General features: G+C 38.5%; 1 protein-coding gene across 3 annotated transcripts; it reads right to left on the bottom strand.

Moving 5' to 3' along the window:
- Positions 1 to 2,493: 2,493 nt before the first annotated feature.
- LOC147608334 (ubiquitin-conjugating enzyme E2 2-like) lies at positions 2,494 to 5,041 on the bottom strand. 3 transcript variants are annotated; one of them, XR_015264544.1, is made up of 6 exons: positions 4,807 to 5,023; positions 3,758 to 3,783; positions 3,562 to 3,651; positions 3,210 to 3,298; positions 2,796 to 3,080; positions 2,494 to 2,693 (listed from the first exon to the last, which is right to left on the bottom strand). XR_015264544.1 is itself a non-coding variant. In XM_086789547.1 (6 exons), the coding sequence occupies exons 1-5, from the start codon at positions 4,929 to 4,931 to the stop codon at positions 2,952 to 2,954; spliced, it is 459 nt and encodes a 152-aa protein (XP_086645673.1). In that variant the 5' UTR covers positions 4,932 to 5,041; the 3' UTR covers positions 2,494 to 2,693; positions 2,906 to 2,951. The 3 variants fall into 3 exon arrangements, 2 of the variants coding, with proteins under 2 accessions (XP_086645673.1, XP_086645672.1); XM_086789547.1 differs by having other exon boundaries at positions 2,906 to 3,080; positions 4,807 to 5,041; XM_086789546.1 differs by having other exon boundaries at positions 2,494 to 3,080.
- Between the last annotated feature and the right edge of the window lie 14,513 nt (positions 5,042 to 19,554).

Below are 19,554 nucleotides of genomic sequence, written 5' to 3'. Positions count from 1 at the left end.
GGCTAAGGGAGGTGAGGGGGTTGAAAAGGTCATGATTGTTTGTATGCATATGTAATCCCATTATGACATGAATTTAGTTTAGTGGTTTATAAGAATAAAAGGGCTAAGGGAGGTGAGGGGGTTGAAAAGTTCATGATTGTTTGTATGCATATGTAATCCCATTATGACATGAATGTAGTGGTTTATAAGAATAAAAGGGGAATAAAATGGATATCAATCATTGTAGTGTGACATTTTCTTACTAGTTCATGTTGATTTGGGTGGAAAGATCTCCGAAACATGTGGTGGTGTGGGAAACGTCATGTTGAAAGGTTTCCCCTGTTAGTTGAAATGTTTCGGGCAGCCGTTTCAGGGTGACTGAAACGCTACCTACCTTGAAACGCATTTCGGCCCTCAAAAATGGCCATTTTGGGTTGTTTCCCGTAACTATGGTTCACACCATTTCAAATGTACTAACCCCTGTTGAAAGCCAATGTTGGGTTAGTCTATGATATAGCATGTGATAGAGCTTGGATAATTAGCCTTAAGTTTAATGTGTTTATGGCATGCTGATGTGTAACATTTCAGATGTGGAGAATAAATGAATGAAGGCCAAGTGGATGATAGCATGGGAATCAATAGTGTAGAGCTTGGATAATTAGCCTTAGGCTTAGTGTACATGGCACTCTTATATGCAACATTTCAAATGTGGTGCATGGAGGAATAAAGTTTGTTCTTTGATATCAACAAAACAATTAAAGGCAAAATTATCTGGTTTAATAAGCAAATCTCAACAATGGATAGGGCACACATTACCTTAACTGTATATTTCTCACAGATTTACCAGTAACTTAAAAGTTTTAAAATTAAGAATAACTGGATCCAAAAGACTCAGTATATAGCAATGGTTCTTCAAGCTTTAGTTTATTGGAAGCAATTTTTTCTTTGGAGAGGTTTTCTAATTGGGTTTTGAGAGAAATAACAATTTCATTTCACTGCTGCTTCAGCCTTCAATGGAAGGTGACCTGTTCATGGGAGCTGTATAGCAATGGAGAAAAGATGTTCCTGGATTTCATTCAAGAAAAGAAAGGAATAAGGAATTTGGGAACGAGGATGAAGACTGAATTGAATTGTTTCTATGGATCTCTCACCAATCATCCAAGGTGTGAAGAGGAAATGTGCTGGAGGGCTGATTTTAAGTGGTTCAATATGTGTAAAATGAGCTCCTCTATGATTTTTTTTAAAATTTTCAGTGAAACAGTGCCTCTATCCTGCATGTAAGGAAGTAGGTCTTGATTTGCACCCCTTGCAAGCTCCAACAATTGTGCATGTTGTTATGTGGAGCATTAGAATATCAAGTTAAAAGGAAAATGTAAACTGACAAACTAAGAAGGCTCTATAATGACGAGATTCTAAGGAGGATCAAAACACAAGTGATTAAAGGTCATCTTCCACTGAAGAATGTTAGCATCAAGGTGGAAAATTTGCATTTGTTGCAATTATGGAGATAACAATTTCAACAACTAAAGGAAACCCTGATGTCCTGGGCTACTATTTACTGCTCCAAGTACTCAAAATATAGAGAATAAGGACAGCACTAGACACCATGGGGATTAGCCAACTCAGGAATTCAACAGCTTAAGAGCTTAGACAGCATAGTACACAGACATCTGCTGTATAGACCCTAAAAACCGAAAGGAAAAATGCTAAGGGCCACGATTGTGCAACTCTGGTTGCTGCTTGTAACATGGCTGTCGATCCTACCTGTAAACAAAATTTACACAAAACCTGTCGTGCACTTGTAGCAAAATATCGCTTCAAAAGACTGAACACTACACTAAGAGAGACAGCAAGCCTTCTTCACCTTCCATCTTCCATGCAATGTGGGCGAAGTAAGGTTCACCTAAAAAGGCATGTCAGCATTTTGCTCTATGCAAGGGTAAAAGGTTGAGCAGCTGTGCCATGTCAGTAGGGCGGGCACTTAAAGCCACCCTTGGGTAAACCATGTTATGTGCAAAAAACGCCTGATCTAAACACGGGCCTCTTTGTACCCACATGAGAGTGGCGTCGGACAAGCTTGCTTTACCTTGCCAACTGCTTAAGGTTAGCCAACCTCTGAGCTCTTGGACAGCCTTGACACAGGCCCCATCCTTGGCTGGCCTGCACAAGAAAGGGTTTACAATTGCAGGTGCATACTGCTTATGGAGTAAGCAGAAAGGGGAACAGCTATACTAGCCCTAGCAAAATACATGTCCATTCCTGTAGGTGATCACTTCAGCTTGGCACTACCTGGCCATTGTGGCACAAAGAAGCAGAGAGGGGACCTCGAAGGTCAATAAGATGACAACATTTAAAAAGAAACCATTCAGATTACAGTTTCAGTCAGTTTTTTGAAGTAACGATCACATGATTTTGCAATGAACCTCAACAGGGGTCGCTGCACCCGAAGCATGAAAAATGGCGCATTGACACAAGAAAAAGGGCAGGTAAAGGAGACTGCTACCTAAAACCATGGACATAAACGTGAAGTCCCTTCCACAAAGTGTTGAAACAATGATTACTACAAATCAGTTCCATTGACTAAACACTGTGCAACAGTGCAGGATTGTACAAGGAGTAGTTCTCACTGTCTAGGAATCTTGTATAGAGGTAACACAAGACTCAAGCGATCATTTCCTCTTCCAAATGCTTGAAGCCCATCCAGCTTGCATTAGCTGCACGCGTTTCATAAACAGAAGACTGGCTTATAAAACCAACACATATTTACACCTTCAAGGAGCACACCACTTGCAAGGATATATAAGTCACAAAGTTACCATAAATGCTAAGTCTGCAAGAGGCTTAACAAGCTATGCAAGACACAAACAGGTCTCGAGCTTTAGAATTTTCACTTCTGTTCCAGCGAAACAAAAAAGACGACACTTGCCTGCATCTTAGGATACAGGCAAGCAGGTAGAACAGCTGCCACCATATCATTCAGCCGTCCAGCTCTGCTCTACTGTGTCTCGGACACGTCGGTTGTACTCACGGCGATTCTCACTGTACATGCGAGCAGCTTCAGAGTTTGCTGGTGAATTGGGATTTGGGTCACACAACAATGACTGCAAAATACACCAGAAACATGTCACATAGCATACAAAGAGATCAAAATAACACTCAAGCTGTGCTGCATGAGTATGTGAAATTGAGAATGCCATGTTCTCATCATACAAGCAGTTAGACAGCAATACCTGAATTGAGGTAAGGATCGCAGCAACATCATAGATAGGGCTCCACTGATTTTGCAGTATGTCCAAACAAATGCTACCATCAGCATAGACTGCAAGAATAGCAAAAGGCCTCTTCATGGTTACAAATACAACCAAAAAGAAGAATTTGGTACACATATACAACACACTAAGCATGAAAAACACAGTCTGCATTGAAAGCTTCACTTTAATCGAAAGACAAAACTGCAAGTGCACCCAAAAAAAAAAGGGCTACATTCCTTATCGCATAAACACTTAAAGAAGCTGATACATTTAAAGTTGAAATACGTAGTGCTAAAGTATAAAGTCATAATAGACAGAACAGAGGGCTTACTATTGGGATGAAACATCTTGGACACGAAGCGCACCGTTGGTGGCTTGTTAGGATAATCTTCAGTAAACTGCAGCGTCAACTTGAATGTACCTGACAAGGAGCAAGCATGCATTACCAGCGCACTACACATGCGAGTTAAATATGGGAGAAACAATTGATGGGGCAACAAAACATCCTGAAAGAGCCCAGCACTTACCTCCATCCCAAGGGGTATCATCAGGCCTGCAAAACAAATAATACTGATGTTAAGCTACAGGAGGGCCTGCAACATGCATGTCAATATAACAGATTTGCCACTTCAACAAGGCAGTTTCTGTGCCAAAAGGGATTATTCAAAATTGAACTTTTATTATTTTGTGTTTTATGGTTAACAGTCTGAAAACAAAAATAATAAGGATTTTATTAAGGCAATGATCCATCACGCAGCTCTTGCTCAGAGCATAGCTGACCGTTTTTTTTACTATCAGCCCTTCACACAAGAATAATTAGATTCTACCTGTGATTCCTATGCTGTAGCAGAAAAGACAACAAGGTTTCTATGACTAAAAGTTGTACTTTTGGACCTAAAACAAATCAAGCTAGTTCATCGTTGTTTGTTTGTTCCTATAAGCTGACATGGCAGAAGAATTCGGGCTTCTACCGCAGCCAAGTAGCTTTGACTCAGAGGAAAGATTTTGGGCAGGCACTTATTTGACCTAATTATCGAGGAAAAATTCAGTGTTTCTACAGCAAATGGGTGTTACCATTTCCCTCAAAAAGACAATTATTTTATGCAGCAGGCAAACTTAGGGGTTCTGATGATTTGCTGCAAGGATCTGATCGAAATTAGGGATTAACGTAATTCCAGGGCAGAGATGTGTTGAGCAGAGGGGTGATACTCGGGATATAAAATGATGTCATTTGCACCAGGTAAAACTAGAGATCTGCAGCAGGTGAAATCAGGGTTTCGGCCGATGTTCTGTGGCGCATAACGCTCTGAAAAAGTATGGAAGGCCAGATTGAGGGATTTGGTGTGACGTTCTGCAGCTAGTGTTTCCGGGTGATCTACGGATATGGCATGTTACAAGAGTGATGTTCTTCAGCGTTGTTGAGTGCTGCACTGCAGGTGATATAATAGGGGGAAAGTGCAGGTAGAACTAGGGTTTCCGGGTGATGAATGTTTTGCAGGTGGAATTTTGCAGGGATATTTGATAAGTGAAAGCAGAAGAAACACAGATCGGATTCAACATAAAGTTGTAACATTACCCGAAGATGACAGCGTTCCAGAGCATGATGTTGTTGTCCTGCGGGGCTCCACTGATGCCTGCGGGGGGATCGTGCTGCAATCGCTTGAAGTCTCGCATCAGGCGCTTGCGAGAAGGCGTCGACATAGCTCTCTGCGTGCAGTTCAACGGCTACACACAAACAGACATAACAAAAAAGAAGCAGAAGAGGAATAAGAAAGGTGAAAAGCGATGAAAGAGGACTAATCTATTATATTTATGCCTGATTGGGTTTTTTTTTTTGTGACGGTTAATAATAAATTTTAAGGCAGTGATTTTATGAACTTTCCAATATGCAAGGTCCATAAAAAGCACCTCTTCCTACACCTTCTGTGTTGATAGAATTTATTTTGAGAGTTTATTACACTACTAATATGGGTTTTTAAGGGTTAATACATATTTTTTAAGGCATTAATTTTATAAACTTTACATTATGTAGGGTCCATAAAAAACAACTCTTCCTTCCAATGAGGTGATAGCTCAAGTGGTGAAGATGATTGCCAAAGACCAAGAGGTCCTAGGTTCAAAACCCCCCTGCTTCCTCGACAGCATTGCCCAGACGGATAATTAAGCATCTACAGGCGGTGAAAATCAATAACAATGGGAGGATCTTGGGCCCTAGGGGCCAATCGAAAAAAAAAAACTCTTCCTACACCTTATGTGTACTATTCTATTATATTTATATTTGATAAATGGATTTTTTGTGTGATGGTTAATACATAATTTTCAAGGCATTCATTTTATGAACTTTACAATATGAAAGCCCATTAAAAACAGCTCTTTCTACAGCTTCTGTGTACTAATTTCTTATATTTATATCTAATAAAGGTTTTTTGTGACGGTTAATCCATAACTTTTAAGGCATTGATTTTATGAACTTTATAATATGCAAGGTCCATAAAAAGCAACTCTTCAAGGTGCCCGTAGGGCTCCTCCTCCCTCCTTTGCTACTTCAAGCGCTCGGTCATGATGCACATGGTTACTTAAGACACCCTCCCTCAAGTCAAGGACCTCTTGTTGCACCGAGAGAGAGAGAGAGAGAGAGAGAGAGAGAGAGAGAGAGAGAGAGAGAGGGGGCCACGCGCGCCTTTTCAGCCTACACAGTGTTTGTGTGTGCCCTAATTTCTTAGTCGGTAAGAGAGAATTAGTTTCGTGCTAAGGTTTTACCCCCCTTTTGGAGCCATTCGTATAGACAGATTTTCCATCTGGGTAGTGGAGAATTCGCAATCGCGGCCGCGTGCAAATTTATAACCTGCACAGTATTTATGTTTACCCTAATTTCTCTATGGGTGAGCTTGAAGCGGTTCCACCAGCCGTGCTAGACTTTTACCCCCCTTTTGAAGCCATTCATGCAGATAGATTTTCCATTCGAGCTCTTTGTTTGTAGGGTTGAAACATAACTCTTCTCCTTCTTCTAGTGGAAGCATTAATTTTCAGTGTTGAGTAGTGGAAATGAGTCAGGGAACCATAGACATGGATTTTGTAAAGGCACATGTCTCAACAGAAGATGCAAAGAAGTTTGAGGGTGGAAGGCCAAAGACAAAGCCTAAAGATCACGCTAAAAGGCAGAGATTGATTGGAGGTGAATATGGAGGGAAGGAGGCTGGTCGGATGCTTCAAGATACCCTGCTTCTTTTGATGCACCTCAGGAAGAGAACCATGAGGTGGCTTTTGACTTTCGAGTTGCACAAGCTAATTAGATTTTGCAACCATATGTGATTGCAAATCATGTTAGGGCTACCAAGGTTCCAATAGAGGAAGTGGTAGATGCTTGAGTGGAAACATGGCAATTTGTGGCCTTTCCTAACAAGGCTACAATTTCTTTTTTACTGGATGAATTCCATTCTTCAACAAGATTTATTAGATGGTAATTTTGTGGAGAAGATCTTGTGGTGGTGAAGAGAGGCCCTCTCACGAGATAGCTACTTCTAGTGGTAATCAAAATGTGGGTGCTAGTCATGGTGCCTCTTCATCATTTCGTCCTGGTGTCACAAGATGGATTTGAGAGAAAGATAACCAAGGCATGGTATCACACCCTTACTATAATCTGAGACCTCGAGTTACGAAAGAAAATCAAGTAAATTTTCCTCTTCTATTTAATAAAAAAGGGGCTATGGTCTCAACCTAAGACAAGAAGTATACGGATGTCAAAGTGGAGACAGGATACATCACCTAATGATGCTTGTCTGTTAAAACCCTAAGATCTCTCTAGATAATTGTTATGCATAAACATGCATAAATCAGGCATAAACTCATCCACCCGACCACCCCCGAGCCCAAGGGATGCACACATGAATTATAAATGAAATACATCATACCTCTACCTTGATGTCCCATACCATCAAGAAGTATAACTTCAATCCAATAGCATGTAGCTATAGTGTGAAATGGTAGGTGAGTAGTTATGATCCTCTACACAAGAGAGCATAACATAACCAAGCCTCAAGCCCTCAAGCCTCTCTTGAGTGTGCCCCATGCCCCTATTATATAGGAGGACCCTCAAGTGACTCTTGACTCTCCAATTTCCATGTGTGATCCATAGATGCCTGACCCTAACCTTAACCCTTAAGGTTAGTCCTAACCCATGCTCCACTAGAGCTTGTTCCCATGCTCCCATGCTCACAAGCCTAATGTGGGTTAGCCTCCTAGTATATACACACATAATGTGCATATAACATACTTCCCCTCTCTCAAAACATTGCACTCTTGCAATGAAAAGAAGGAGAACTGCGCTGAACAATCTCAATCGTCTCCTAAGTCGAACCCTATTTTTCCCTATCTTTCCACCTAATTTTAACCTCAGGGATTAGTTAACTACAAAGTTTCCTTTCCCTGAATTCAAGTACCTTATCAGGTTCATGTGGAACATAGGATAATTCTTCGACTTCAATGAGTTATTGAGGAGTAACTATGTTATCCTCACCTCCCAGTTTCCCTTTTAATCTATTGATATGAAAGACTGGATGAACTCTAACATGGAGGTAGTTTAAGTTCATACACAACCGTGCTAATCCAATGTATAAGTCAAAATGGACCACAATATCTAGGAGAAATTTGAGCATTTTCCTTTTGACAAAATCTAAAAATCTTTAGGAACTTTTAAATAAACCAATGCTCCTGGTTCAAAAGACCAAATTGAGCATCCTCTATCAGCATAGAACCGTACTCTATCCTGAGCACTCCTGATAGAATCCCGAGCTTCGGTCAGCATTTCTTGCATATCACGCAAGAAATCCCTCGATGCATTTCACGCAAGAAATCCCTCGATGCATCAAGCTCGATGTCCTTAAGACTGACATCAATAGGTGCCCTCCTGGGTTAATACCCATACATAAGCATGAACAGACTAAAACCAATTGCCGTATGTTTAAAACTCTTATAGGCAAATTCCATCATTGAAAGATATTTTTCCCAATTTGATGCTTTTCCATAGACATATGCACGAAGCATATCCTCTACAATCTAATTCATACGCTCTGTTTGCCCATCAGACTGCGGATGATCAGAGGAATTTATACTCAAAGTAATTTCCTCGTTGTAAACCATTCGGAATAAAGTAGGAAAACATGGCATTATAACAGCAGGAACCAGGTATCCATCGACGACCTGATGTACCCCACATCTGCTCATGGAATTATCGGCGTCCCGAGTTACCCATATCAACATAGAGAGTCATCAACGTCTCGATGAGTCACATATGTCCATCCGTAAATCATCATGTTGACTGTATAAATCACCTAAAGTACGGAACTAGAGAAAGAAATGCCAACAAAGGAAAAATCCAAATTTTCTTAATCCGAACACAACAAGATAAACTCGTTGAACTCTAAAGAAAGAGATTCCAACAAGTGAATATGCCGATGAGATTACCCTCATCAAAACATGGCTATAGATAAAAGAAGTTTATCTAGAGAATGCCCACACTATAGCTTCTAGTAGTGAATTTAGAAAATGAGATTATCTTTGAATGTTGAGGTCAACATGCTAAGTGATGTAAGCAAAGCAACAATCTTGAGCCCAAATTATCCCATAAGATAATATATGTCAAGGATCACTAGCGTCCCATACCACCATGATACCACCCATACATACCTTAACAATTTGAAACTCCCTAGCATGCCGTCTAGGAAAATATGAATAAAATCCTGTATAAAAGGAATAAGATGGCCTTATCCCAAACTTTCACATACTAAAATCTGTCTCTATATACCTAAGACCACATCAAGGAATAACTCTTTTCGAGTACATCATTAGAAAAGAATTTTGAATTATTGGCGTCTTTCTAATGATAACTACCCAATAAACACAATAAAGCTAGGGTAGAAAAAAAAAATCACCTAGATACATAAATAACTAGGTATCCAAGCTGGAATATGTACAAGAGTACAAGGAATATAGTCCAAAATTACGTGTAAAAAACGAAGGCAAATGCTACCTTCAAAGCACATGATATTATCAAAAAGATCAAAAGATCCTTATAAAAGCATGGATAAAAGCATAGAAGCTCCTCAAATCCATGAAAACCATAGTTGATCATAAAAATCAATGCATGCCATCTAATGGTCATTAATCATGCCAAAAGAAGCATTAAAATTGGTGGCCAACTCATCAATTCGGAGTATATGAACGTGATGTCGTTCATATACTCATCAATTCAGAGTATATGAACGTGATGTCGTTCAAGAAAAACTCCAAAGTAAGCAAGTGAAACACATGTGTGTAACACTCATTAAAAAACCCATAGACACAAGTGATCTAGGCAGAACCTGATGAGTCTATATAAAACTTGGAAAACATCCAATAAAATCCACCAAAACAAAGCGATCAACTGACCCATGATAGAATTTATCTTAAGCTTAGGAAATTAAGCATAGACCACACTTAAAAAAGTGTAAAATAAATTATCATGGAAAAGTGTCAAAGGTGAAACACACTTTGAACGCGGATTATAGCCATCAAAAGTATGGAACATGTCCAAAAAGAATGGCTAAACAATGGTAAAAAATCATGAAAACATCGTTTTAGAATTAATCCAGACCGAAATAACTACTAATACGAGGTATAATGGTATTAATAATATGCGAATAACCCGCATCTATCGAATGTCAGCACGAGAAAATGTACTTCAACATTAAATAACCCTCAAAAATATTAAATTCTCAAGAAAAAGAATTATCATGATTTTTTTCTAATTTTTTCTAATTTAATAGGGCCTAAAAATACGATAATTTTGAATTCCACTAAACCTATGTTATGGCATTCCAAACCTATATTTTTCCAAAAAAATTTTAGCAAATAGATTTGCTAAAATACCATTGATATTTTAAAAATACCAATTTTTAGGATTTTTTTAAAATAATTTCTAGAATATTCCTAATTTTACGTGAGAATCCCATCGTTCACGAAATTTCCAATTCCGCCCAACAATGAAAATTTATAATTTTAATGGATTTTCTAGTTTTTTTGGGATAACAAATTATATTTTCAAAGGAATTTGAATGGTCACAGGCGCTTTAATGGACACACCACATGCCAAACACCAACCCCACATTTTCTAGAAATTCAAAATAACCGTTGTTTAATTTTTAAGAATTTTTTAAGAATTTTAATTTACCCTGAACACATTAGAATATGAACGGTAAAAAGATTTCGGAATCCCAATGGTTTTCCCAAAATACAAAAAGCCAACAATTTCAGGAAAATAAAAAGACAAAAAAAATCGGAATGTGAAAGGTCAAAAGTTTCCGGAATACGGAAGGTCCGAAATTCGGAAAGCCAAAAGTTTCAGGAAAGCGGAAAGCCAAAAGGTTTCCCGGAAGATTAGCCAAAAGTTTTTAAGAGAAAAAATTTCAAGATTTTCTAGAGATTTTTTTTTCTCAAGTGTCAAAATTTTCTATATTTTTTAGGCTTTTTTTCAAGCTTTTTTTGGAAAAAAAAATTCAAAAGTTTTTTTTAAAATTAAAAAATGTATTTTTATAATAAAAAATAAAAAAACAACTTTAATAAGCTTTCGTGAAAAGCTTTTAAAAAAATTTTTTAAAGGGGGGGATCGTTTTTCGCCGGCGGGGCTGCTGCGCTGCCCCCCCTCCCCCCCCTCGCTTGTGCGTAGAAAAAATGAGAGAGGGATCTCTCTCTTCCCTCTCCACTCTCCTCTCTCCTTCACACCATTCACACTCTCCTCTCTCTCTTCCCTCTCCACTCTCCTCTCTCCTTCACACCATTTCCATGGCTCCTCTCCACCCCCTCCTTCTTTGTAATCAGAGGGGAGGATTAACATTTGATTAATTTTTTAATTAATCTTGTTAATCATAATTATGATTAATATTAATAAAAAAATATGTTTTTTAAGAAGTGTTTATACACGCGAGAGGAAAATTCGAAATTGAGAGACGAAGAGGATCCCACGCACACGGGAGAGCATTCCATGCATCAACATGCTGCCCCTTACTAAATTTCAGTAGAAAATCGACAAAAATTTAATCGCATACCCGCGGAAAAACTCGCAAAAATGTATTAAAAATACATTTTAATCATTAAAAATGCTCTAAAAATTTAGGGAAAAAATCCTAAAATTTCTAAAAATTTAGGAATCCATTCTACCAAAAATATCCACAGTAAAATATGTGGTATTTTCATAAAAATTTACATTAATGCTTATTTCAAACCATAAAAAATAGAAAAAAATAGCATTAAAGTCACCCCCGCAATGTCGATTCGTCCATTGAATAGTAGTAACACGCGTTCCAATCACCATATCAACGATCCACATGCGAATCATCAACACAAATCAACAAAATAATATTTTTATTAGTAAATATTAAAATTTACTATTAAAAAATGGTAAAAATTATAATAAGAAAGAAAAATCAACAACAATTAACTAGAGATTGCTCTGATACCATTGTTAAAACCCTAAGATCTCTCTAGATAATTGTTATGCATAAACATGCATAAATCAGGCATAAGCTCATCCACCCGACCACCCCCGAGCCCAAGGGTGCACAAATGAATTATAAATGAAATACATCATACCTCTACCTTGATGTCCCATACCATCAAGATGTATAACTTCAATCCAATAGCATGTAGCTATGAAATGGTAGGTGAGTAGTTATGATCCTCTACACAAGAGAGCATAACATAACCAAGACTCAAGCCCTCAACAAGCCTCCCTTGAGTGTGCCCCATGCCCCTATTAAATAGGAGGGCCCTCAAGTGACTCTTGACTCTCCATTTCCCATGTGTGACCCTTGGATGCCTGACCCTAACCTTAACCCTTAAGGTTAGTCCTAACCCCCATGCTCCACTAGAGCTTGTTCCTATGCTCCCATGCTCACAAGCCTAATGTGGGTTAGCCTCCTCGTATATGCACACATGCATATAACATTGTCCTTTAGGTGAGAAGAAACAGATGGATGTTTTGCTTCGAAGAGTATGGAAACAAATGGAGAGAGAACGCATTAAGGATCCTATGTAATATTTTGAGGAAAGAGAGGCTGATGGTGGTACCTCTCATTGATTGGCTTTCTGTTTTGATGGATTATAAAGATTTCTCTTTGGAATGTAAAAGGTGTGTGTTCACCGTCGCATTTCAAGGTCAAGGGGATATGTTTTTGTGCTGTGAAGCATAAATAACATTCCATGGCTGGACAAGGAATTTCGTGTGTTTTATAGTGGGCACCCCACTACACAATCAAGGATCATGATTACAATGAAATCTCAGTTTAAGCCATCATTGTTTATGCAGGATGTCCGGGGCGGTTCATTAATGTGGAAGTGGAGTTTATGGATGAAACATTATGGTTTGTTGGGCTGTATGCGCCTAATGGTGTTGCATAACGTTGTCAATTTTATGGGATGATTTATTATGTTTGTGCAACGCTAAGCCTGGCTTTGTGTTGGACGATTTTAATGTATGTGAATTGTCGGAGCATGCTTCTCCACCTCACTCTATTATGATTAGGCTGGAGAGGCTCAGCTAGAATGTGTTTGACAATCAAGTTTTGAAACAAGATATGTGGTCATGGCTACACCCGTATGAGAGAGGATTTACATATATCTCTCAACAGTACATGGGTACAAGAGCTCGTTTGGACTGAATGTATATTTGCTAGCATGATTTGTTTTACTAGAGATATGTCCATGCAGGTGGAATATAATCATATTTTGTCAGATCATTTCTCTTTGGTATTGGAGATGCATAGCCATTCTGTGGATGCTTATAGGCCAATATTGGAAAAGGCTTCTCTTAAGGTTAACCAGACTTTCTTGGAGCATACTGTTTTCCATCAGTTTATGTTGCAGGTGTTACAAAACTTTCAAGGCCATGTAATCTCAATTGGAGTGTCAGCTTGGGAGTGTTATATATTCAATATTCAAAAGCTTGCTTGCCAGTATGGGATTCATAATGCATCAGATATTAGGGAGAAGTTGCGGAACCTAGAATCGTTGTTGGTTCATTTGAACCACATGGTTCAAGAGGACGATTCTAGCCCTGACATTGAGATAGTTATTGATTGGTTGTCCCATCAAGTTGCAGCATTGCACAAGAATCAATATGTGATATAAGCTTATGGCTCGAATGGATGCCCTAATGGATTCTAATTGTCAGTCACATATGTTCTTTGCTCGTTTACAGCAAAAGCATGCACATGAGAATATTGTCAAGTTGCAAGATAGGCAAGGAGTATTGATTCTTCATCCTGCTTGTGTTCTAGATAGGCAAGGAGTATTGATTCTTCATGGCATTTGCCTAAAGGGAAAAGTCCAAGATGGGATGGGCTCCCCAATGAGCTTTTCATAAAGTATGTTAATGAGTTGGAGGTCCCTCTCACTTGTATTTTTGGAATACAAGTATCATGCATGTGAGATGGGAGATTGGGCTTATATGTTTATTGCCTAAAGTTCCATCCCCAGTTACTCTACGTCAATGGAGACCAATCACATTGATGGGGGCCATGTATAAGATATTTACAAAGGTCTTGGCCAATAGGTTGCAATGATTTCTTCCTACTTTGATTCATCCATGGTGGGCAATATGGATTTATTAAAGGTTGAAATATTTTGCATAATATACTGAATGTACAAGTTGGAATTGATTATGCAAGGGTTTTGAGGTAAGAGGTTGAAATATTTTGCATAATATACTAAATGTACAAGTTGGAATTGATTATGCAAGGGTTTTGAGGTAAGAGGTGGTCATGATGATTTAACTGGGGGCCACGTATAAGATATTTGTAAAGGTCTTGGCCAACAGGTTGCAATGATTTCTTCCTGCTTTGATTATCCATGACAATATGGATTTATTAAAGGTCAGAATATTTTGCATAATATACTAAATGTACAAATTGGAATTGATTATGAAAGGATTTTGAGGTAAGAGGTGGTTACGATTCAATTGGATATTGAAAAGGCTTATGATCACGTTAGTTGGTCTTTTCTTTCACAACTTATGCAGGCTATGGGATTTGGCCCTCGCATGTCTTCTTTGATTTATATTATTAGCCAACATGGAGTGGCTAGCCTTATGATTAATGGTGGGGTGACTGAGCCCATTCATTTGATGAGATCGGTCAAGTAGGGATGCCCACTTAGCCTTGTCTTGTTTGTAATTGTTACACATCCAATCTTATCTTAATTGGATAAGCTAGTGGAGGACGGTGAAGTTGCAGGGCTTAATCTTCCAAGCGGAGAGCAGATGGTCGACCAAGCATTGGCAGATGATTCTTTCATGTTCCTTAAGGCTCAAAGAGTTAATGTTCAGAAGGCTATGACTGTTTGGGATACTTTTGGTGTTGCTTCAGGGTTATACATTGATATGTAAAAATCTGCTCTGATAAGCTGTACGCAGAGCAATTTGCTTGGTTTGGGATGGAATGGGCAGGTCATACAAAGGGGATGCATCACACGCCACTTGGGTTATCCGATTGGAGTTGATGTTATTTCTTCACAGGCTTTGTTGGTTGGATTTCTACAAGGATAAATGATAAGTTTGTGTATTGGAAATCTCAAGGTTGGCCTATGCATGTTCGACTCAAAGTGACACAATCCATTATGATTAGCATGATATCTTTTTTCTTGCCTTTATTGCCAAAGTGGCATAATCCATTATGATTAGCATGATATCTTTTTTATTGCCTTTACTACCATGGATGGGCAAAGCTTTGCATAAGATATAACACAACCAATTAGATTTATGCTATGGAAAAGAGCAGGAAATAAGCCAGGGCAAATGTGGATTTCTTTTTGGGACCATGTTACTACTCCGAAGTGGAGTGGAGGGGCACCCCTATTAGATGTGAGATTATATATGGTCGCTAGGAGATGGCCTTTATTGCAAGATATGTGTGTATCTCAAGAGCCATGGGTGGTAATTGCTAAGGCCCTCATAAATTAGGTCGCACTTATGCACGGTAATACCAGGATTGATGGTACATGGTGGGATGTAGTGATCGGTTTCCAACAGGTTCGAGTGGTGGCTTCACCTCTCCTTTATCGGTTCCCAACAGGTTCGAGTGTGGTGGCTTCACCTCTCCTTTCTCATTAGATGATCTCATGGAAGGAGGTGTTGGCACACCCAAAATGGAAGCCTTTAGATCAGCAGTTGTAGTTGAATTCTATGGCAGGTGAGGTGTTGGCTACTTCATGACTTCTGGGAGTGGCTTGACAAACTTGTTGAGCGGCCAAAATTCAATAGAATGGCTCTATTGGGATTAGTGAGAATTATGGATGCTTTGTTGCCACTAGAGGCCGCTTATTGTCTTTTCAAAAAATTTGCCAATATTTTCGGGTTCTACGTGGATATGTACAGGTATGGGAGAAGGTGAGGGCAAGCCTTACACCGTTTGGTGATATTCCTTAGTTGGAGGATCAGCAACCTTGGTGGTGGTTAGATTGGGCATTTAAAAAGCCTTAGGACATTGTCCATCGTACAACAAATCAAGTGTACGATATGCTGGTGGAAGATAGGCATTGGATCACCCAGAAGGCTAATAGGGTATGGAACATCACGAAAAGTAGGGCATGGTGAAAGGAAGTAATCTTACAAGGCTGGTGGTCTAAGATTCCATATCAAGGGAAGGCGTTCCTACGACGCATGCGAAAGCACTGGAATTGCTTTTGGTAATTATGTCTTTTGTACTACATGCTTGGAAATATGCCCACATCTTTTCATTTCATGTCCGGTGGCAAAGAAGGTATGGGATTTCTTTCTCGCGTATGGATTCTATTGACAGATAGACCCGTAAAGGCTAAAGACTAGATTTTTGGCAAGATTCCGAATGGGCCGAATAACCTAGAACATTCAATTTTCTTTCATTTTTTTAGGTGGATAGGTTTGTGGCATATCTGGTTAACTAGGAATGCCTTCATATTTGATGCAAAAGTGGGTATTACAGCTCCATAGGTCATATAAAAGGGCTCCTATTGTAGTAAGTCTCTTCCTTGCGCGGTCAGCTCATTTGGTGGAGAATGACACGGCTATATATTGGATGAGGGTACTCCGAGCTACACCTATGATTACGAGTAATTAGTGAGGGAAAGCTAGTACATCACATGGCGGCCATGTGGCCATTTGTAAAGTACTTTTTGGCAATATATCTTTTATTACAAAGAGAGAGAGAGAGAGAGAGAGAGAGAGAGAGAGAGAGTTGATCTCATAATAAGATTGGAAGCATTTATATCTATTAGATATTTATGTATTAATTCCATGAGCACTTTTTCCCCATCGGGGTTTTCCCCATGGCCATCCATGAGTGAACACCTTAGGGTCAACTAGTATATAAGCAACTACATCCATTGTTTAGGGTTGTTACTCATTTGTACTTTCTCCTTTGTAGCTGGAGAGAGCTTCATCTCTCTCCCCTTTAAGCTAGCCATTCTCTCTCACACTCTACACCCTTGTGTTCACTGTGTGTGTGAGTTTAGCTCCATTGTGAGCTAACAGTGGTACCAGAGCATTGTCTTTGATCTCTCATTGAAGTTTTTTAAGCTTCCATTGTTTGAAGGTCTCAGTTCTTGTTGGTGAAGGAGTGGTAGTTGCTTTTCTATTCTTGAGAAGGTGGCTTCTCTTCCTACAAGGTTAACATGTTTGCCAAAACAATTGTTTGCTGCTACAGATGTCTCCAACAACTTGCTTCAGATGTCTCCAATGACTTGCTTCAAAGCATCAATTCCAATAGTGGGGTTTGTCTCTAACAATGTGGTTCGTCTCCATTAATGACAATGTTTTCCAATAGTCCTCAATCCAATAGTGGCCAAATAACCATGTCTTTGCATCAACTACACGTCCATTGTCTCCATCATCGTTTTCCATCAAGTATCGGTTACTCTCCAATGTTGTCATTATCTAAATAGTTAAAAACACGTAATTGAGCAACCACCATTAATTTCTCCATAGTCCCTTGCTTAGTGATGCCATCTATCCCTCTCCGTCTCGTCATTGCCAATGAGTCCTTCAGTGGTCAACAACGATAAGCATACAGCTCAATGTTTCACACAAGCTGATAAGACTTTATAATCGCCAATTCAGGTCCAGTTTAATTGGTGATCTAACTCACACAATTCTTGCATAAATCATGGGGTTTAGCACGATTCAATTGTACGATTCAGGACGAGTTTAATGGACGATCCAACTTTTTCAATTGCTCCATTCATCTTCATCAATCAACGGATTGATTTTTTTGATCATTCGATTCAATCTTTCAATCAACGTTTTGACTTCTTTGATCGAGCGATTCGATTGCTTGATTCTACTCAACAATTATCTGATCCAAGACTTCAATCATCCGATTCTACTATAGTGCAAGCGCTCTAGATTGTTCAATCATCCGATTCTACTATAGTGCAAGCGCTCTAGATTGTTCAATCATCCGATTCTACTATAGTGCAAGTGCTCTAGATTGTCCAATCTAGGACTGCAATCATCCGATCCAACAATAAATTTCAATTGTCTCTATTGTTGATTCAACTGCAGAGCAGACTGATAGATCTCATCAACATCTGTGGGTGACTTCATTTTAAGCTATTTTTAGTATCTCTCTTTCAGATTCAACAATAGCAGGTATGGTGAGCAACTCATCATCCAATGATTTGTTTGGTATCCTTTTATAAGAAAAGTTAGATAGGTCAAATTACTCCCTTTAGAGTTTCGTGGTCAGAAATGTCCTTATTGCCAAGGGTTAATGGGGTCTTGTCTCAGTGGTGTGACAAGCCCCACAACGTAATTTCTTCCAGAGGATTTGGAACCTCAGAGGATTTGGAACCTCTTGGTTTTTTTGAATTCAACATTAGGAAGTGTTTTGGTACCATTGACCGACATAGGCTAACAGGCCCAAACACATGCCCCTTAGATTATTGCTATGATCTAAGAAGATGTGATTCTAATGATGCACAAGCTTTGGCATTAAGCCATAACATTTTTGGCACCGTGATGTTGGGGAGCTAATATCGTTTCATCTAACTTCTTTGAGTTCTTTTCTCCTTCCTTACATGTTTAAGAACCCTTATTTTCAATTTTATTAAGGTTTGGAAAAGAGTTGTGTGTGAATAAGGTTTCTACAGTGTTGAGGAATGTGTGAAAAAGTATAGATTTTGTGTTATTTTTAGTGAAAATAGTGGTGTGTAAGTACTTGGGGAGCTTGGAGGAAGGCATACCAATCACCTTGAGTTCAATTTTTGATTTTTTAGCATACTAGTTTTTCACGTGAAAAACCAATTTTTAAGTTTTTATCTTTTTGTTTTCTAAAAAATCATAAAAACAAAAAATATATTATTGTTTGAGCCATTCTAATCTAATAAATTGACTGCCTTAGCCATAGTGAGAATGTTCAAACTGCACTCTTTGAGTAGGAAAATTTGACTGCCTTAGCCATAGTGAGAATGTTTAAAGTGCACTCTTTGAGTAGGAAAATTTGAGATTTAGACCATCAAAATAAAAAATCTTTGTCAATTTTTGGTTTTTCATGTCTGTGGGTTTTTTACGACTGTGAAAAACCATAGATTTTCATGTCAACAAAAATCACCAAAAATCACGTCATAAAATGTGATTGCTTGGCCAAAAATAGAAAATCTTATCCTGAGAATCTTATTCATAGAAAATGTAGGATTACTTAGCCAAAAATAGAAAATCTTATCCTGAGAATATTATATTCTTATTCATAAAAGATTTCGATGTGAAAATCCAGAGTTTTTCAATGAAGATCGTAAGTTTTTTTAAATCAGAGTGAAGATCTCGAGTTTTTTACGCGTGAAAAACCTCTTGATAATCATGACTTGAATATCTTAAGAAATTTACATCAAAATATTTTAATTAGTTGAGGACATTGAGAGATCCACATGAAATATATTGATCACCCAAATTCACCACCATAGATTTTGATACAAAAGGGTAGAAAAAATTTGACGTGAAAAAACAGGGGTTCTTTATGCCCGTGAATTTTTTAAAAATTTAGTTCATGTATTTAGACTTCTAAGGTGAGACCAGTCACTATGGGACTTAATTAATAGTTATTTGAAACATTCAAAATTTAAAAAAAGTTTGGTGTGAAAAACTAGAGTTTTTCATGACTGTGACTATCTCGGGTTATTCACACATTGTCTTTTGATTTTCATGCTGTATCTTTTGAGATAACCTATTTGTGAATAATGCCTGGTCTAGCCATCTAAGGAAACAATGCTAATCAGAAAGGTAACTTTGAGATTTTTAAGGGACAAGTGAAAAAGTTTGACATGA

The sequence above is a fragment of the Cibotium barometz genome, chromosome 53 (assembly GCF_041138505.1).
Source record: "Cibotium barometz isolate CiBa-2024 chromosome 53, ASM4113850v1, whole genome shotgun sequence".
Taxonomy (NCBI): domain Eukaryota; kingdom Viridiplantae; phylum Streptophyta; class Polypodiopsida; order Cyatheales; family Cibotiaceae; genus Cibotium; species Cibotium barometz.
Note: the sequence above shows the minus strand (reverse complement) of the source record. Positions and strands in the feature narration are given on the sequence as shown.

Coding starts and splice junctions, on each gene's coding strand:
- LOC147608334 (XM_086789547.1), bottom strand. CDS start 4,931: ATGTCGACGCCTTCTCGCAAGCGCCTGATGCGAGACTTCAAGCGATTG. Junction 3,784..4,806: donor TGGAACGCTGTCATCTTCGG/GTAATGTTACAA, acceptor TTTGTTTTGCAG/GCCTGATGATACCCCTTGGG. Junction 3,652..3,757: donor TGATACCCCTTGGGATGGAG/GTAAGTGCTGGG, acceptor GCTCCTTGTCAG/GTACATTCAAGTTGACGCTG.